This window comes from Pogona vitticeps, chromosome 5 (assembly GCF_051106095.1).
Source record: "Pogona vitticeps strain Pit_001003342236 chromosome 5, PviZW2.1, whole genome shotgun sequence".
Classification (NCBI taxonomy): domain Eukaryota; kingdom Metazoa; phylum Chordata; class Lepidosauria; order Squamata; family Agamidae; genus Pogona; species Pogona vitticeps.
Window position 1 is genome coordinate 115,749,499 of NC_135787.1, and position 19,541 is coordinate 115,769,039.

A 19,541-nucleotide genomic window follows, 5' to 3' on the forward strand; every position below is an offset into this window, starting at 1 on the left:
AGGATCCTGTAAGTATTGCCTGGAATGTTTAGAGATGATGACTATAGGATGTCATATATATATGTCAATTTTACCCACTGTGTCAGCAGGTATTAATGCCATTTCTAAGTGTAAAAATGCACACATAATTGCCAGTCATATAGCTACATTGTCTTTGCCTGAAAATGTGTGTAAACTGGATAATAAGAGATGCAGCCAAGAGCAAGGCCATAATTGGAAACTCATGTAAACCGAGTCACTACATTGCTGCTGGCTATGTAGGGTAATCTGGGTCACAAATGACATTTGCCCATTTGAGCACATGCATGAGGACAGGATCAATTGTTCAGGTAGGCAAAGTAAAATTGGATGTGGCCTTTTTCTGACAAACTTTAACATTTAAATGGTCCATACGTGAAAAGAAATTCACATCTCAAAACAAGATACAGTGATACCTCGCAAGACGATTACCCCGCAAAACATTTTTTTTGCTAGACGTTGACTTTTTGCGATCGCTACAACAATTCGCAAAATGGTTTTTCCTATGGGAGATTTTGCTGGATGATGATTTGGTCCGTGCTTCGCAGACCATTTTTTCGCAAGACAACAATTTTTACAGCTGATCGACGGCTCAGCAAAATGGCTTCCCTATGGGCGATCTTCGCAAAACGGGTGTTTTCGGGACCGATGCTTCGCAAGACAGCGATTCAAACAGCTGATTGGCGCTTCGCAAAATGGCTTCCCTATGGGTGATTTTTGCCCATTGGAACACATTCCCCATTGGAACGCATTAAATGGGTTTCAGTGCATTCCAGTGGGGAAACACTTTTCGCTAGATGATGTTTTCACAAGACAGTGATTTTAATGGAATGGATTAGCATCATCTAGCGAGGCACCACTGTAAGTGATCTTGGTATCATAGAGTGTCCCAAAGTAGGGTATGTCTGAAGCCCAATGCAGGCTCAATATTCCCAGTGGTAACCCTTTGCCAGGACTGGGATTAGAACCCAGAGACAGTGCTCCTGTGGCAGTGGTTGTTACACTTTAGTAGTGCATTTCAAATGCAGAGACTAAAACAATCTGTATGAGTCCTGCCTAAGGAGGAAGAAGACTTTTCATTGATGTGGTGTTTTGTCATTCTTGGTAGAGACTGAATGCTGGCATAGATATGAAGAAAACATCTTAATATTCACTACAGAATTGGGACTGGGTATCTGCTTTTCCAAGAAAGTTTGCCTGCTTTAGAATCCCTTCAGGGTATCTCTGAACTGAAAATTATCCGATTTTGTAACAATAAAGCACTAGAATTTTTGCATATGACCATTTTTGCCTAATAATAACAATAGCAAAAGAAATAATTATATACAAGGATGTGCCTTGCTCATTATCAGCTTTTTTTAAATGTGCTTGTCTTTGATCTAGTTCTCTTCTTAATTGGTAGTTCTGGTTGTGTTAATCAGACTGGAAGTGTGGGTTCACTTAAATGCTCTTCTGAACAAAACCCTTCTTCCATATGAAAACTTAGATCCGTATACAGGAATTATAACTGGGGTAAGATCAGCATGCATAAGTCTAGTCTTGCCTCCCCCACCCCATTGTCACCTTTTCAGAACCCATGTGGAGAGTGGAACTCTCTCTTTCATACCCGTGGTCTTCCACGTGTAGGAGTCCAATGGAAGTGATAGCAGGCCATAGCTGGAATCCTCTAAGTATCATGTGTAATACCCATAATACTAATTTTCTGTGTAGAAAGGTCCCTTAATATTAAAACATATTAGGAAGTATGTATTGGACTTTTTACAGTTTCCCAACTAATGAAAGGGGAATGCCACGTAAGGATTCTAACTCACTTAAATCTAATTTTTTTAATTCTAAAAAAACGACACATCCCTTGATGTAGGGAAAAGCAGATGTCCTGCCACCTTCACAGGTGCACCTGATGGGGACACAGGAGAGGGCCTTCTCTGTTGCTGCTGCCAGGCTTTGGAACTCCCTCCCACAGGAGGCCAGGCTGGCCTCATCTTTGCGGTTCTTCCACAAGCAGGCAAAGACCTTTCTCTTCAGGCAAGCCTTCCCTCAGAAAACAGCTACTTGTGTGTGATTTTTAGCTAGATTGTTGTGCATTACTGTTTTGACTGGATTTTTAGTACTACTTGTGTCCCCCCCCCCCCCCAATTTCTCAGAGTGACATTTTAATTATTTTGGTATACTTATTGATCTTGCCTGTTAATGATGTAAGACACTTAATTGTTCATAGTTTTAAATATTGTCTTTTAATGATATTAACCACATTTGTATAATTGTTTTCAACTTTAAATACTGTCTTTCAAAGGTGGGGATGTGTAAATATATAAATAAATAAATAAATACTGTCTGCTCCTGAGAAGCAGAAAGACCCATATCCTAAGGGATTGTTACTGACTGGTGTTTGCAAGCTTTTATTATTTGTTCTAAACCGGGAAGACCAATCCATATTGAGATACCTTATTTTATGCAGATTGTTTTCACAAACTGAAGAAACTAGGATCCATTGCATATGCAGAAATATGTTCTAGAGCACACATTCATTGTGCTTACGTCCTGCTCTTCCTTTGGAAAGCTCAGCAGGATTGCATGTGACTCTCAGGCACATGGGCTGAGAGTGCTTTGGGCATTTAGGCCCTAGACAGTTTCATTTGTGTTTACCTATCCAAAATATACTCTAACTAATCAAAATGGAACTCTGGAAATAATGTTAACCTGAAAGGGTTTTAATCTTGAGGTACCTTAAGTGTATATAAAGCATGACTTGTATTTCAGAGTTTATTTCTTAATGAGGCTTTGTAATAACAATACAGTACTTCATGACATATGAGAATGCCATTTTTATTCCAGTAACACTTGTATATTCTTTTAAAAATCGGGAACTACTCACTGGTACTAGGAAGATATCGCCATGCTGCAGTGGCAGTTCAGCCTTGAAATAAGGATCGCATTTTGCTTCTTGGATGTCCATCTATTGCCTTCCATATTGGCAGAACTGAAGCCCAAGTGCAAACACTTGCAGGACTCCCGATTGTAAAATAGCTTATGCAGACTGGCATGACAAGTGGCATAGTAGGACTGGCACACAGTTCCCACTCCCTAGTCATCTACAAGCCTTTTGTCTTTCAGACATGATATGTGTTCCTCCACAAATTGTAATCTGTGTGCAATTAATAGGGAGCTTACAAATATTTCATCTGATGCAATGACATCTTACTGCCTTTTAAGAATTAAAATTAATTCTGGCAACCCAGATTAAGTCAGACTCCCTTCTGTGCTGATTTGGTGAACAGAATTTGTTGGGTGTGAGTTTCTTTGTCCTGTCTTGCCTTTTTTGAAACGTTGTAAAATTTAAATGAAGAAAACATCCAAATATACTGTTGAAGATACCTTGCAAATTTCACTTTGCTTAAGGGCATCAAATGACCCTCACTAATAGGATTATAGCTTTCAGGATACATAACAATTCACACATCAAATTTTGAGGGTTCAACAGGACTTAATAAATTTTTATGTCAAATCCTAGTACAGTATCAGCATTAGCTACCTGAATGTACTGATAACTGAAAAATGCATAATGGTTGGCACAATATTCCAGTAGTGAAATTACTTACCTTACTCTAATGTAAAACCAATGACAGCAAATAATGAAATACAACACAAATTAGACAATGTATTTCAATGCATGCAGCACTGTGATTAGTCATAAAAGCTTGATGTGGTTTAGAGGCATTATAGGATTTTTCATGTCTTTTAAAAATAAAAATTGAAGAAATTACTTTCTGATTTTAAAATGCTTGTATGTTTGTTTCATCATTCATATAACTGTACAAACATAGATAGTTCAGTAAATACAATTTACATCATACTGAAAGCAGGCAAAATAATGGAAAAGGTAACATAATTATGCAATATTTTTCTATGCTATAGTACGTAAAACCTTTCCTATACATATAATAGTTTTGCAACAATGAGACAAAGCAATGGAAGGTGGTTATCTGAATGAATGCAGTTTGTTACTAATTGAAGGTGCAAATAATATCAAACGAGTTCAGGACATAAAAAGCAGAATTTGTTTTTGCAAGAAAAACATTTACGTTTACTTGTGTCAAAATAAAAAACCCCTCTTAATCATGAAACACATGATGGTGATGGTTATGGAAAGATTAACAACATACATGTATTTACAAGCCCAAGTTCACCATATTATGATTTTAGAGTTGGGGTTCATGACAAAAATGTTTAAAAAGTAAAAAGCCTTCGCAAATACTTTAAAAAGTTAACTTGAAATGTTTGGCACCGCTACCAAATTCATGTGCAATTAACATTTTTCTGTATAAGAAATGAGACTCTAAGACCCATCTTTCTGTTATTTGTATAATTTGACCAGAAATCAACATTTCTTAATAGTCTCATAGGGAGTTGCCCTCTCCAAGGTGAACATGCAGAAAAGGGTGTGTTTCCAGGGTGCAGCAGACAGGCTGGGAGTTCTGATGAATGAAGAGCTAACATGCATTGGGAATAAGAATTTGGATCTACTCTGTTATCACAGAATATGCAGAAATGCAGAAGGGAAAAATAATTCTCTGGAAAAGGTGGAAACATGACTTTATTTTAAAATATCCCCTCCCCTACAAGTTAAAGATTTGTCTATAAATATATTCCCAACTACAATCAGAATGTAGAAAAAAGGGATTGAATAAACTTTCTGATAGTGTCACATGCATTTATTTTAATACAGCAGGACCCCCCATATCCACAGGGGATCGGTTCCAAGCCCTCTACAGAGGCTGAAAAACTCATAACATAATATCTCGCTCCCTCTAGTGGCCATTCTGGTAATGACATCATGGAAATACAGTGGTGCCCCGCATAGCGATGTTAATCCGTTCCGGATTAATTGTCGCTATGTGGAAACATCGCTAAATGGAACGGAAAAACCCATAGGAACGCATTAAACTTTGTTTAATGCGTTCCTATGGGGCCCAAACTCAGCGTTCAGCGAAGATCCTCCATAGCGCCGCCATTTTCGCGCACTCGGTAAGCAAGGAAACTGCAAAAATGGTTGCGGTGGCCATTTTGGGCACCCGGCGACCATTCTGGAACAGCCAATCAGCTGTTTAAAAAACATCGCAATGCGAAGATCGGTAAGCGAAACGCTTACCGACCATTGCAATGCAATGTTTTCCCCATTAAAACATCGCAATGCGATCGCATTAGCGATCTTAAAAAATAGATCGCTATGCAGATTCGTTGTTAAACAATGCGCTCGTTTCTCTAATGAACACTTTTTATAATATAGCATGGTCTCTGGTTCCCTCTGTTGGCCAGTTCTGGTAACTTCATCTTTAGAAATATCTATTTCTAAGATTTTTCTTACAATATTTTTAGTATTTTCAGACTGTGGATAAATGAATCAGTGGATATTGATCTGGCAGATAAGGGAGTCCTACCATACTTAATTCAATAATTATTTATAACATTTAGTTAAAAATCCATATAGAATGAACATCAGCATTGATAGAACCATATTTTTAATCTTTATACTTGTTAGTCCCTGCATTTACGACTGGACAACAAGAGTAATTTCCCTCCTTGTAGGGCTAAATTCCAAAACCTTAACAAAAGGTACCTGTAGGAGATACAAGCTGCTATTTGATCTTCTTATTTCAAGTCAAAAAAGTTTGTGTGACAGAATTGTTTATGAGCATACTAATCACCTGTGTTTCAGGTGATAATTCTGATAAAATTAAATTTATTTGCTTATGATCTCTCCAGATGCTGACTTATTCTTGGCTATTGTTTCAACTCAGGTGCATACAAGAAGATGTGAGATTTTGCTAGAAATTTAAAAGTGTCTAGTCCAGGGCTGTAAGCCCATTAATAACAATTGTGTCCAATTGATCCTGATAACCTTTCTCATGGTTTCCTAGGTATATAGTACTCAGAAGTGGTTTATTATCCCCTTCTTCTTCGGGTAATCTGGGGTTGTGCAACTTACTATACAGACTGGCTTTTCTGCCAGTAGGCTTATTGGAGAATTGAACTCTCAACTCTGGCTCCATAGCCAGGTAATTCAATTCAAGAAAAATGTACTCTAAACTGTTTATTATTGTTCTTCCAGCATCTATATATCTGTTCACATGTTCTCTCCATGTGTTATGCCTAATGCATGCAGACAGTATGAAATTGTACATGCATAAGCTCCTTCATGTGACAGAGATCCTGAAAAAGCCTACTGCATCTCAATGCTTTTGATGAACACACAGAGATATTCCACAGCCAATTCTATATGGTCAGTTTAGATCTGAATGGAATGACTAAACAGGCTAACAAGGTATCCAGTTACTGCCAGATTTTATGCGATTTGCTGGGGTCAGTAACAAGAAAAACTGCCAAAGCAACATTGCAAACAATGAACTGTTTGTCTGCCTGATGTTTTTACAGGAGATTCTAAGAGACATTCTGAGAGACAGACCGATATGCATATTCTTGTAAGACATTATTTCTCAAGTATTACAATTTACAGTATTTAATAGGGAAAGGACTTTTTCTCTGTGGTCATTTGAGGTTCTAGGCTGATTTCTCCCTCTTAAAGAGAGATTGGCTTTTTGCAGTTGAGTTGCTGCAGTTGAGTGATTGCTACAGATGGATCTTATCAATTAGATAATTCACTTTTCAGATGTTTTAAATCTGGTTTTTAATTTAATTCTGTTTTAATAGCTGAACTTGTTTTGTGGTTTAATTGTATGATTCTTTTATTTAATTTTACTGTGATGTCAGAAACTGACATTAGAGGTAGCCCATGAGTGGAAGAAGGAAATTATTAACTAATGTGAATATCTATAAGTGTCACAGCAATAACTGCTCTCACTTTACAGTTATACAGATTAGCTTGCTGGGGTTTGTTATTGTTTTGCAGGAGTTAAACGTGGGGCTCCTTTGAAGCCTGATTTTACAAACATGGAAAGACGTCCTTAGTCACAAGATAACGTTTCTGGGTAAGAGAAGCCAATAAAATATTGAATTTGACTGGAAGCAGAACAATGCAGGGTCACAAATATTCTCAATGTGCATAACCTTTCCAGCAAGGAAAGTGAGCCAGCAGGCAGAATATCTTGGTACGATATGATACGATACGATAAACCTTTATTGGCATTAAGCAGAAACTCAGGGGAAATAGACACAATCAACATTAATGAGGAAGTATAAAAAGTCATTAAAAGTAATACATATTACCGAGAGAATGGCGTAAAGAAGAGTTGAACATTATAAGGCAACAGTAAGTTTCAAAATTTCAGTTAAGTAGTTTGCCACCGCCTCAGTGAGGGGAGCACAGCGATCACTCAAGAAAATAGGGAGAAGATCAGGAAAGTAATCCGAAAAGGGAATAAGCCAGTGGTCTAAAAAGAGTTTCCAATGGGAATAGTGTGCTGGGCATCTAAATAGAATATGGTCTAAGGTGTCAGGCAGCAAATGGCAGAAAAGGTGAAGTCTTTTATTTTTAGGGGTTTTGGAAAAATGGCCAAAATGCATGGCCGACAGGAAGATGTTAAACCGAGCTATCATGAAAGCTCTCTGCTGTGTAGGATTAGTTAGTAGACTGAAGTAATTTAAAGGATATTCTAAAACGGGGGATAAGCTGAAACATTTTGGAGAACATGTGGGATTAAGGAGGTCACTTAGATGTTCAAACTCCTACTGATATAGCTTGGCTTTGATACGAGAGTGAGAGAGAGATAATTCCAATTCGAAGAGTGATTCTATTGGAATATAAAAAGATAACAGTTTAGAATGGATAAGTTGAATCCATTTGGGGGAGTAAGACTCTCTTAACAGAGCATAAAGTAACAAATCTGGGGATCTGGTTAAAAACAAACAAAGCCAATATTTAAAAGTGAGAGACCAAGCCAGGGTTGGATGGATTTTGAAAGCAAGTTGCATGGATTTTGGAAGGCCAAGGATCTTCCTAAAGAAAGAAGTCGCTAAGCGGTCAAGGTCAAAGTGGGCCAATGCAATCCAAACAGGAACTCCATATAATAATTATGAGATAATTTTGGTTTGGAATACAGTATATGGAGGGCAGCTGGGATGAATTGATTATCAGCAGTGAAGTGAAACTTGGCAATTGCCTTTAGATTCTGAGATGTGGATGAAATAACAGCTTTTTTTATGAGGGGACAAATTTAGTTTGAAATGTAAGAGGATCCTTAAGTACTTATAAGTTTGTACTTGATGATAAGAGTGGGGACCTATTGACCAGAGGGAAGGGGACCAGCGTTGAGGGAAAAAACCCATAATTTTTGTCTTGTCTGAATTGATGGTAAGATAATTTAGCGAGCAGTATTGTTGTAAATGGGTAAGAGAAGAACGTAAACCTGGTTTAGTGAGAGAAAGTAGGACCATATCATCAGCATAAAGGGGGACAGGAAGAGGAGTCCCATTAAGGGCTGGAGGGGAGTTATCAGAGTTTGAGAGAAAAGAAGGGAAATCAGCTAGAAAAAAGATTAAAAAGCAGGGGGGCAAGGATACATCCTTGGCGTACACCATTAAGAACAGGGTTCCTATCAGTTAGGACATGAGAGTTGGGAGACGGACTTGGGTGAAGTTAAAAGTGTGAAGACAGTGAAGCAAAAACAAAAGGCGAGGGTTGATTCTCCACTTGGAGAGCTTTTCCCATAGTGGACTTCTGTTAATGGAATTGAAGGTGCCTTTAAGATCGACAAAGGCAACATAGAGATTGGATTGATGATAAATGGAATATTTTTCAGATAGAAAGGATAATAGGAAAACATGATCGGTAGTGGATGCACCAGCATGAAAGCCAATTTGTTCCATTCCAGGGAGATTTTGAGATTGTGCCCAAGATAGGAGTTTGGTGAGAAGAAATTTGGAATATAGTTTACCAATATTGGCCAGAAGACTTATTGGCCTATAATTACTGCGTTGAGAGGCATCACCTTTTTTGTAAATGGGAACTATGACAGAAGATAACCAAGTTTTAGGGAATTTGCCGGTATTGTTTACTAGCGTGAAAAACTTAGCAAGGAGCTCAGCCTACCAATGAGGTTTGGAAGTCAAGATCTCAGAGAGAAAGTTATCTGGGCTCTGGGCCTTATCAGATTTTAGAGTGCCAATGAGATCTAAAACTTGATCAGTGGTGACAGGGGGCCAATCAGGGAGATTAAGAGAATTCAGTGGTAAAGAAGAAAGGGGGAGGAGCTTGTAAATAGCCCCGTAAAATGATGAATCCAGGTTTCGGCCAGGATGGAGGTAAATGAATTAGAAGGGGCCAGAGCAGTGGAATAAGAAACTATAGACCAGAAGGACTTCTGGTTGTGGGAAATGATTGCCCGGTGTAAGAAGTGCTATTTGCCTTGTGCAAATTGGTGGGGGGTTTTTTGTATCAAATAAGGCAGAACAGGCTTTGTGAAGAGAGAAGTAGTGCTGTAGGGAAGGAAGGATTAAGTGTTGGCGAATAGAGGAAAAGAAAGATCTAATTCAGTTTTTTTGCCTTCCAACAATCAGCATCGAACCAGGAGCGAGAGTGCGTAGTGGGGTGAGGCAGGTTTTGGGATTGAAGTGGATATATTAAGGATTCAGTGAGTAGATTCTAGTTCAAGATGGCCATAGCTGGAGTGCTAGAGGCCATCAGTTCTGGGTTTTTTTTAATATATATAATTTCGGGTAAACAGGGTTTCTTCCTGCTCACCTTCCCTACTTGGGTAAGGCAAGAAGTGCAGTTAATTCTGAGCTGGCTGTTTTTTGAGGTTAGGGATATAGCTGTTTTTTCGAAATATTAGCTAAGCTTGCCCTAACAATGCCCTTCATAGGGAAAATAAGGGATGAGTAATGGCTCCCAGAGTACTGGTTGAATATGCTGAGCTTTACTTGGCAGATATATCTAGTTAACGATATATCCCATAACAAGTTTAGTTCCTTCTTGAGCCTCTCAGTTATCTGTCTGCTGTAAGGCAGCTTATAATATATGCTTAGATGGCCTCCATGTTCATCTGATATTATTTTTTCATTGCCATGGCTGATTGTTCTGAAATCTATTTGGCTCCTTAATACTTTTATGGATTAACATTTACCCATGAGTTATAAAGTGCCAAGGCTGAATAGAGGCTTCAGCCATCATTATTTGACTTGCAATTAGCCTCTATTAAGAAAAGGTTCTTTTAGTTTTGTTTTCAAGGAGATTTACCAGGCTGACTTTATTGAGATGTTCAGATGGTAGTGGGCCTTGCAGCAGAAAGTTCACGTGAATACCAGAGTACAGACAGCGTTCTGACTCCTGTCCTCTGAAGATGCCGGCGAAACGTCAGGAAGAACAACCTTCAGAACATGGCCAAAGAGCCAAAAAACCCCACAACCACCATCAGATCCCGGCTGTAAAAGCCTTTGAGAATATATTCCAGTGCATTCTTGGTATGCATGTTTGTTTACCTGAAGTTGTGGCTGAAAGAGCTGAAAAAACTAGCCTTAGCATCCTCTGCTCTAATGTGTATCTTTGTGTACCTCTGCCCAGCTTTTCTAGTTTTTAAACATTCATATTGCCCTTGGAAGTGGTCTGAGAACACAATGTAATTAAATGTGGTATTTATTGCTACCTGAGAGATATAGTAGATTTTTTTTTTTTTACTGGGAATCCAAACCAGACTCAACCTCACCTCTGACCTGCAGTATCAACGCTGCAGGGTTCTTATAAGATACTCTCTTTCAGCACAGTTCTCCAATCTGAAACAAGAATGCAACAGTGCAGGGCTGTTGCAATGAAGAATTGATCTACAGTTATCTCTCAGCCTAATCTGCAATGTGGGTGTAAAAGCCATGGGTAGCACTGAAACCTCAGGCTCAGTCCCTCTCTGGACGCACTGCAGGGTTGCTGTAAACCACTCAAAGTGTAATATGCATTCATTGTGATCTGTAATAGCAAAGCTGGTAGCTACAGCTTCTGCTAACCTGGGTCATGGGAATCCTCCCAGCTATATTTCCTGTTATTTATTTATTTATTTGATTTATATCCCGCCCATCTGGTCTATTCGACCACTCAATGTTAACCCTCAATGATGGGAACAATGAACTGCATTTGCTTGAGAATTTGCATTAGCATTCTTTAAAAAAATGCTATACACTAAATAGTAAATGAGGTAGAAAAAACAGGAAGTTTCCTCCTTGCTGTCATTTTTTGGAGCTCTGTGGGGTGTGACTAATCCCATCTAAATTAAAATCTTGGATATATACGCAAGTTTCTACAAACATTATAGGTTTATTTTAGAGCTCTCCTTAGCCTACTAATAGCCACCTCTTGAAAGCAGATAGCACCACTTTGACTACATAAGCAGTGGCATGGAGAGCTAAAATTGTTATGAATATATACAACTGCATATTGAAATATAACTGAATAACATTAATATGTTTATGACACACCTATTTTTGTTAACCATTTTGATGATCACTGCAGTAAAAAAATCATAAATAAAAGCTAACAGGTCATATAGTAAAAGCATATTTTTCCTTTTTTTAACATTTCCTTTTTCCTTCTTTCTTTTCTACTCATACACAAATCTTGAAGAGAAGAGTTGGTTTTTACCAAATTACCCATATCCTACTTCATTTGGAGCAGAAAAATAACTCTCACATGATGTATTTTATTTATGCTTGCAGCCTGTCATATGCAGAAATCACTAGAAGATGCAGAAGGCAAGTCAAGAATAAAGTTCATCTTTCAAACTTAAATTTTTACGTTAAAGCCCAGCAGGGTGTTTTTAGAAAACAAGGCAAGGGAGCCAAGCATGAACAATAATTTAGGGTTGCAATTTGTGGTAGACATGGATGCCATGCAAGTAAGGTGCTTTTCAGTGCAGAAGAGAACAAGATTATCTGGAGAGAACAAAGTTGCTACTGTGATATTCACTCATTTAAATTAGGGCTGTTAATAGACAAATTTGGGGAGTTTGAATGTAAATTTGATGCTTTCCTTTAGAATGGGTCAATTGTGGCTTAATCTAAATATTATTTCTTGAAGGCACATTTTGAGCCTCTTTTGTGAGGGTAAGATATTTTATTGGCTAACTCACAGTCATTTTAAAGCATCAATGTAAAACAAGCAGTTTGGATCCTGATTTACACAGCAGGAGTACATTTCTGCTCTCTCTCCACTTCTCAACCCATCAACCCCTTCACTACTCCTAAGGTTTGGGAAACCCCCCACAATGACACAGGGTGTGGTCGAGGAGGGGTGTGGATTGGCAATAGTCAGGCAGATGCTCATACAATATACTTGCATCCATTTTTCTCCAGTTATCCCTTCATTGTAATCCTCTACACACCATTCCATGTCATTCAAAATGATCTGCTGGAACTTAGCGGAAGAAGGACTGCAGTGGCACGTAGAAGGTGGGAAGTCAGTGGCTCTAAGCGAGTTAGAGTTAGTTGTGATTATATCCTATCCTCCAGTTTTAGCTATGACTAACTGGATCCCTAAGTTATATTTACAACTAACTACACTTAGATCAGGGTGAGTATCTGAAGAGTAAGCACTGCTACTTTCTGCAAGTAAAGCTGCTCTAAACTATGGGTAATTACTGAGGAAGTGTTAATTAATCCATTTTAAAACATTATTAATTACTCCAATTAATGGAATTAATAGTTCCAGCCCTAATTTAAATGTGAATTATAGTTAACAGTTAATTAAATTTGTGATGACATAATCTAACCTCCAACATCTATTTGACTGACTCTTTAAAAGACTTCAGTGAAAATAACATTTGAACCTATCTATTGGGAGAAGCCACACCTCTCTCAGCCAACCACTGTCTCAGCGATGAATCCCAGCCCGTCATGACACTAGAATTTCAGGAACTAAATTGTTAGAGAAAAAGTAGATCTTCTTTCTGTGACGTAATAAACATATACTGAGAGTGAGACCATTTTAGCTGGGGGAAAGCAGAATCAACAGGGCAGGGACACTTTTATTTGATAAAATTGGCGGGGGGATGAATACAATTCCTTCTGCCCACAGAAGTTGTTATAACAAACAGTACTTGGTAACTAAAAGAAGTATATGACTAAAGTATTATCTGGAATCCTGTTGGTACAGTCATGTGGGCAAGGCTGATGATGTCATCAGCTGTGGCCTTTTATCTTTTAATTAGATTCCCCTACACAGGTTCCAAAGCTCCCTAGAAATCTCTTTCTACCGTGGGAAGCATTTGAGGGCCTTGGAACTGGGAGGGGAGCATTTAATGTATGAAGACCATAGCTGCTGATCCTGCTGCAATTTATGGGCCACAGCTGCTGATACTGGTGGCAGCGATTTATGGACATCGAATGCTCCCCCCGTTCTGAGGTCCCCAAAGACTCCTCCAGGTTGAAAGGGATTTCTAAGGAGCCTCAGAACCCGAGTGTGTGGGGAAGAGAGGGAACTTTTAATTAATTAATTGTTTGTTTGTCTTACAGGCATGTTGCCTTTCTCCCAACAATTAAAGGTAAATGGATATGACTGATGATGTTATCAGCCCTGTGCAAGTGGAGCTGCGTCAACAGGATTCTGGCTAGTAGATTCTAATGTTGAGGCTCTACTAGATCACAATATTATTCTATGTGAGAGCAATATAGTCCTACTGTTTTGTAACTCTGCAGCAAGACACAGATCAGCTTCTCACGCCAAATTAACTGTTGAGCATACACATCCTTCCACTGTCAAAACACAAGGTACTGATATACAAGTACCCCAGCATTCACAGGCAGATTAAAGCTAATATTTCTTCTCCTGAATTTCAGAAAAATATGCAGGGCATTCCTTTGCTATATATCTTCAGTATAAAACAGTTCCCTACCCCCTTTGAAACAATGCTGGAGGAAAATCAGTACTTTTAAAGATGGTGCAGTGGTGATATGAAATGATGCTTTTATACTCACTGAACAACTTCTACATGGTCCAGAGCCCACTGATCATGGCCTGTGCCATTATGGCGGGGCTGCCACCAGCGAAGTAACACTCCTTTCATTCGTGCTTCCCTACAGTACCAGATAGAGAAACCAGTTTACAAAGGAGAAAAGCAGTAGGCAGCATGGCTTGTAGGTTTCCCTTGAGCCATATCTTCCAGTCCTAAGATACTTGCTGGAATTACATAAAATGCAGCTTGGTATTTATTAAATTTCTAGCCTTTCTAGTTTTATCTTTTGACATCTGCACATCATACTCTATTCCAGAAGATGCGATGCAGAACATCAAGAAAAGGTGTTTTGCATTAAACAAACAAATACTAAATAAATGACTCATGCATTTTTAAGTACTGCAAACCAGAAGACACAGATCCTTCTCTCATTCCTTTCCCCCCTTAGAATTACATCAGAATGGCTCAAATCCAGCAGTGTAACTTATGCTGCATAGGGTTGACATTTAAACCAATTTTTTAAAGTTATCATATATATAATGATATAATGTAATATATGTATAGTGTGTGTGTATTCATTTGTTTTAACACATTACATATTGTTTTTACATATAGCGGTCTCTATATAAGAGCAATTTCTTATATTGCATTAGCTGTTGAAGAACTGTAATCTATAAAACTTCAGAAAAATGAAGAAGAAACAAAAGCAAAAGCAAAATAAAAAAGAAAAGAAAATTACAGTGGCTCATTAACCATTTTGGCCAAATCTGTTTTTACTTTAGCCTTCCTCTACTGAGAGAAGCAGACATTTAGCTATTTTGATGTGGAACAGAAGTTTAAGATACACTTGATACGCAGAATGTTAAGGTAGCAACTGCTGTGACATCACAGGATTCCACGTGATGCAAGGAGAGTTGTGGAGACAAATGAAAATCAGCAGTTCCCAGTGACCCTCATTTTTCTTTCCAATCCCTCCCCTTAGCAAATTTGCCGCTGATTTGTTAAGGTAGAAATGTTCGAGGTGTGGACCTGCTAGTGTTAAGCCCTAGGTTAAGTGTAATTTATTTGCCTTTGTAAAAAGGTAAAGGTAAAGGTTTCCCTTGACAATTTTGTCCAGTCGTGTCCGACTCTAGAGGGCGGTGCTCATCTCTGTTTCCAACCCACAGAGCTAGGGTTTGTCCGCAGACAATCCTCCATGGTCACGTGGCCAGCGTGACTAGACACGAAATGCCATTTACCTTCCCACCGAGGTGGTACCTATTTATCTACTCGCATTTTTGCATTTTGCATGCTTTCGAACCGCTAGGTTGGCAGGAGCTGGGACAAGCGACAGGGGCTCACTCCATGTCGTGGATTCGATCTTACGACTGCAGGCCTTCTGACCTTGCAGCACAGAGGCTTCAGCAGTTTAACCCGCAGCGCTACCACGTCACCATTATTTATCTATTTATTTGCCTTGGTACTAGTAACTAAGATGAATGTGATAATATTAGTTAAGAGGTTTTACAAATAGGAGAGTTATAAAGAAATATAGACCATATTAAGCCATATTAACTGAGAACAGCAAATGTGTAATATTACCCATACTTACAGTGGTACATTATAAGATACTCTTTGGGCTTGTAAAAAGTCCTTTGGTTGATGTTGTGCAATGACATGCCATGTGATGCCATTATTTACACTGTACTGGAGTAATACTGCTTTATCCACAGTGTTAGGGTCACTCAGATTGGTGTTGCAGCTATCTGTTTGTGAAAGGCTCCCAATTTGTAAAACAAACATTATTTTGCTGGTGGGAAGACACAAGAAGGACAATATAAAAGAGAAAAACATTAATTTGTAATATACAAAAAGTCAGAGAGTCAAGTTTTTACCAAAACTGGCTCACAACAAAAATAAATTAAAACTCCCAAGATGCTTTAAGATTTTTTGCAGTTTGCAAATCAGATAATCTGATAACCTTCTAATTGTTATGAAAGATTAATGCCAATAATTATGAAACGTTATGAAACATTTCCCTCCAGTAATTCTAAGATTGTGAAACCTTCTTTTCTGTAATTCTCTGTTAATTCTTTTCTTGGTTTTTAGGGCACAAGTGTGGTCTGATGCGCTCTGTTAGCAAAGAGCACCAGCTCACTGCTCTTTGTGCCTTCCTTCACTAGCCTTTCTGCTTCCTTAGTAAACCTGATTTCTCAGTCTCAATTTGGTAGAAACATTTGGCTGGAAAAGGCTCTCTAGCAAGTACAGGGTATAGTCGTGTGAAAAATAAAGTACACCCTCTTTTAATTCTATGGTTTTACGTATCAGGACGTGATAAAAATCATCTGATCCTTAGCAGGTCTGAAAATTAGGTAAATACAACCTTGGATGAACAGCAACACATACATATTACACCATGTCATGATTTATTTATTTTTTTAAAATAAATTTATTTTCTCCAAAATGGAGAAGCCATGTGTGAAAAGCTAAATACACCCTTACTGCTTCCCCAGGGATTAAGAGGCTAAGTAGCAACCAGGTGCTGCCAACCAAATGCCCTTGAGGAATTGATCATCAGCAAGTGCGACCACCTCTATAAAAGCTGAAGTTCTAACAGTTTGGTGGTCTGGAGCATTCAAGTCTTTGTTAATGCACCGCCAAGGAAGAAACAAATCAGCAGTGAACGCAGAGAAGCACTTGTTGCTGCCCATCAATCTGAAACGGGTTAGAAGCCGATTTTCAAACAATTTAAAGTTCAGCATTCTACACTGAGGAAGATTATTCACAAGTGAAAAACATTCAAGACAACTGCCAGTCTTGCGAGAGTGGATGTCCAAGCCAATTCACCCTAAGGTGAGATCGTACAATGCTCAAAGAAATTGCAAAAAAACCCCAGGAGTTACAGGGCTCAGCATATGAAATGTTAAAGTTCATGATGGCACTATTAGAAAACTGTTTACAAAGGACAGCATTGATGGCAATACAAAATTACCTTGCTCGGGTCAAATCCAAGGGCTTGGTTACAGCTTGCCTTATCTGGCAGCCATTGAAATACAGGGAATCTCCGTGTGCATATGGTGCCAGCTGTCCACATCCATTTCCTATAACTCCACCCTGAATGGTTTCCCAATTTATTTCTGTTACTCTTGCCGATTCAAAATTATCTTTAATGTAACTGGGAAGGTCATGGTTGAAGACAGAGCAGTCGTCCCCTAAAAACAATAAATAACATTTGTAACACTGACAAGTATCAGTGTATCACTATACCTGAGAATTTATGTTCATATTTTAAGAAGAGCCTGTGCATCAGATGAAGTCCTTGAACTTGGGTAAAAGCAAGGTGAATGCTTAGGACAGACTGCATGAAATATTACCTGAGAATTGCATTAAATTTTTTCCTCAGAGGTCTATATGTATGCTCACATATCATTTAGCTGTTTTTAAACACCATATGATAAAAGGGAAAAGATATTTTCACAGCCCATATTTCCATAGTTTTATTATCTTATAAAACATCAACTTTTTTAAAAAGGATGATAGGTCAAACATATTACATTTCTGGTTTGCAGAAAGAGTTAAGAATGGTTGTTAAGAATCCATTTTGAGATTTCATTGTGTAATTTTGTAGTAGGCAGCAAAAGAAGCACAACCTTTTACTTTATTGAAAAAAATATTTGTATGCCACTGGTTGTGTTAACGATTTTGAGATGTTTGTATACTATCCTAGTAAGTGAAAATGCTGTAAATACATGTAAGAAAATCTACTATTTCCACAGATTGTGTAAGTGCTGAATAGTTGTTTTCCCATTACAAAGAATCTTTGAAGTATAAGGTACTTAAAAGCCAAGGCATTTAGCTCTCACTAATAATTCTAATGTATTTCTCATGTCAATACTTTCATATCTGTCAAATTTGTACTTGTTGCCTAGGCACTGGATGACTGGGCACTGACATTAATCCTTTTCATTTAAAAGCCAGTAAAGTTCCCCAATGGTAAGCATGTTGGAGTTGTAGATGCAATCTTATTTGTGCAGTGAATCACAGATAATTTTCTGTACTGGATGAAGTTTGAGTATCCTTTAAGTCTGGGTTGGGAAAACTTTGGCCCTTCAGAGGCTGATGAACTGCTAATTCCATCACATCTCACGGCTTGACTAGGTTGGCTAAAGCTGATGGGAACTTGTGTTCAATAACTTCTGGAAGACCATATATTTTCAGCCTTCCTTTAAGCATAGCTCCATGTAATACACAACTTTTGATCACATTGGTAATATAATCTCCCCCTTCTCCTCCTGCCCCCCCCGCTGATTCTTTTGAGGCATTAGCTGAAAACCTCCATTCTAGATTTGCCTAGGAGTCTAAGCAATTTTTCAATCAATGCCTTTATCTTAAAGAAGTTCTCTTTTTTGGACTGCATACACCTCTTATTATTTACTGTCTGATTTGGTTTACATAGATTAGGTTTCGATTTTAAAGAGGCGGAACACAAGACCTTGGTATCCTTCATCACAAATGCAAATTGCTCCAGTAGTGCAATATCCATGGCCACTGCAGAGCTTGGGACAAGCTTCTCCAATGTACACATGATCGATAGCCCAGCTTTGTTTTTCTGGCTCATCTCCTTTCTGAATCCACCGGAATTGAGTTGCGCTAGAAATAAAATCCCCCAAATTCAAAATGTTAGTTATCTATATAATAATAATGATCGCTTTCACACGCTATAGCCAAGTTATACAATGGGTATCAGTAGAAAATCTAAGCGGATATTGTCGCTTTAGATAATGATCTGTTGCCTTCTGTGTACTACAGCTATAATCTATCCTAACTTCTATTTTAAAGAGTTGTAGAATATGCAGAGTATCGGTACCATATTCTTTATTTTCCCCAGTACATTAAAAGTAATGAAGCATCATATCTGCCGAAGCTCCCAGTCTACCAAATATATTACTTAATAGGATCTATGTATTTATTTTTGTTAAGGGGAACAATTTCCAAAATAAAATTTATTATGTACAATAGCAAAGAGAAAATGGTTTTAAAAATCATCTCTTCTTCTGTGCCACTCTTCAGTGCCAGCTAAACAGATGAAATTTTATAGCAGTGTAGTGCAGAGCCCTTTTGATTACATACCTGGATGAGACATGATCGGGCAGCTGGATAGTTATTCTCTTCCAAGAAGAGCAGTTGACAGAGTTATAGATGGTAGCTTCATGGAATTGAAATGGGGAACAGCCAACACTATTTGAAGAGGATGGGAGACATTGTGTCTGGACAAGCTGCCATGAATCTGATCTGAAGCAAGCACAGGAAATAATATCATTACAGCAGCTGAACACAATACCAAAAAAGTCAAGCACTTATTAAATATTGTGGAAATGTGTATTTTTGAAAGGGTATCCTTAACAATATTTTCTGAGAGCTTAAATTAAAAATAGGGAAAGGCTGAAGTCTTGAATTCTTTTCTTAATCTTGGGTTTTCCATGCCACATCCCACTGCGTTTACTAGGAACACTAGGATAAGTTCAGTAAAAAATAAATCCAGAGATTCTTTGAACGACAGTTTGTTTTGTTTGACAATTTTAAAAGTGAGTGTTTCTGGTATATTTATGGTGTGGAACTATGTCAACAAGCATATTAAATGGCCACTGGAATAAA

General features: G+C 38.2%; 1 protein-coding gene across 2 annotated transcripts in view; it reads right to left on the reverse strand.

Annotated features, from left to right (window-relative positions):
- RELN (reelin) overlaps positions 1-19,541 on the reverse strand; it is a 383,519-nt gene that overhangs the window by 2,286 nt on the left and 361,692 nt on the right. For both annotated transcript variants that reach the window (XM_078394334.1, XM_078394333.1), the window contains 5 exons: positions 19,017-19,178; positions 18,379-18,536; positions 16,879-17,098; positions 15,499-15,696; positions 13,930-14,028 (listed from right to left, as the gene is read on the reverse strand). In XM_078394334.1, coding sequence (XP_078250460.1) covers positions 13,930-14,028; positions 15,499-15,696; positions 16,879-17,098; positions 18,379-18,536; positions 19,017-19,178 — 837 coding nt within the window. The remainder of the gene's footprint in view (positions 1-13,929; positions 14,029-15,498; positions 15,697-16,878; positions 17,099-18,378; positions 18,537-19,016; positions 19,179-19,541) is intronic.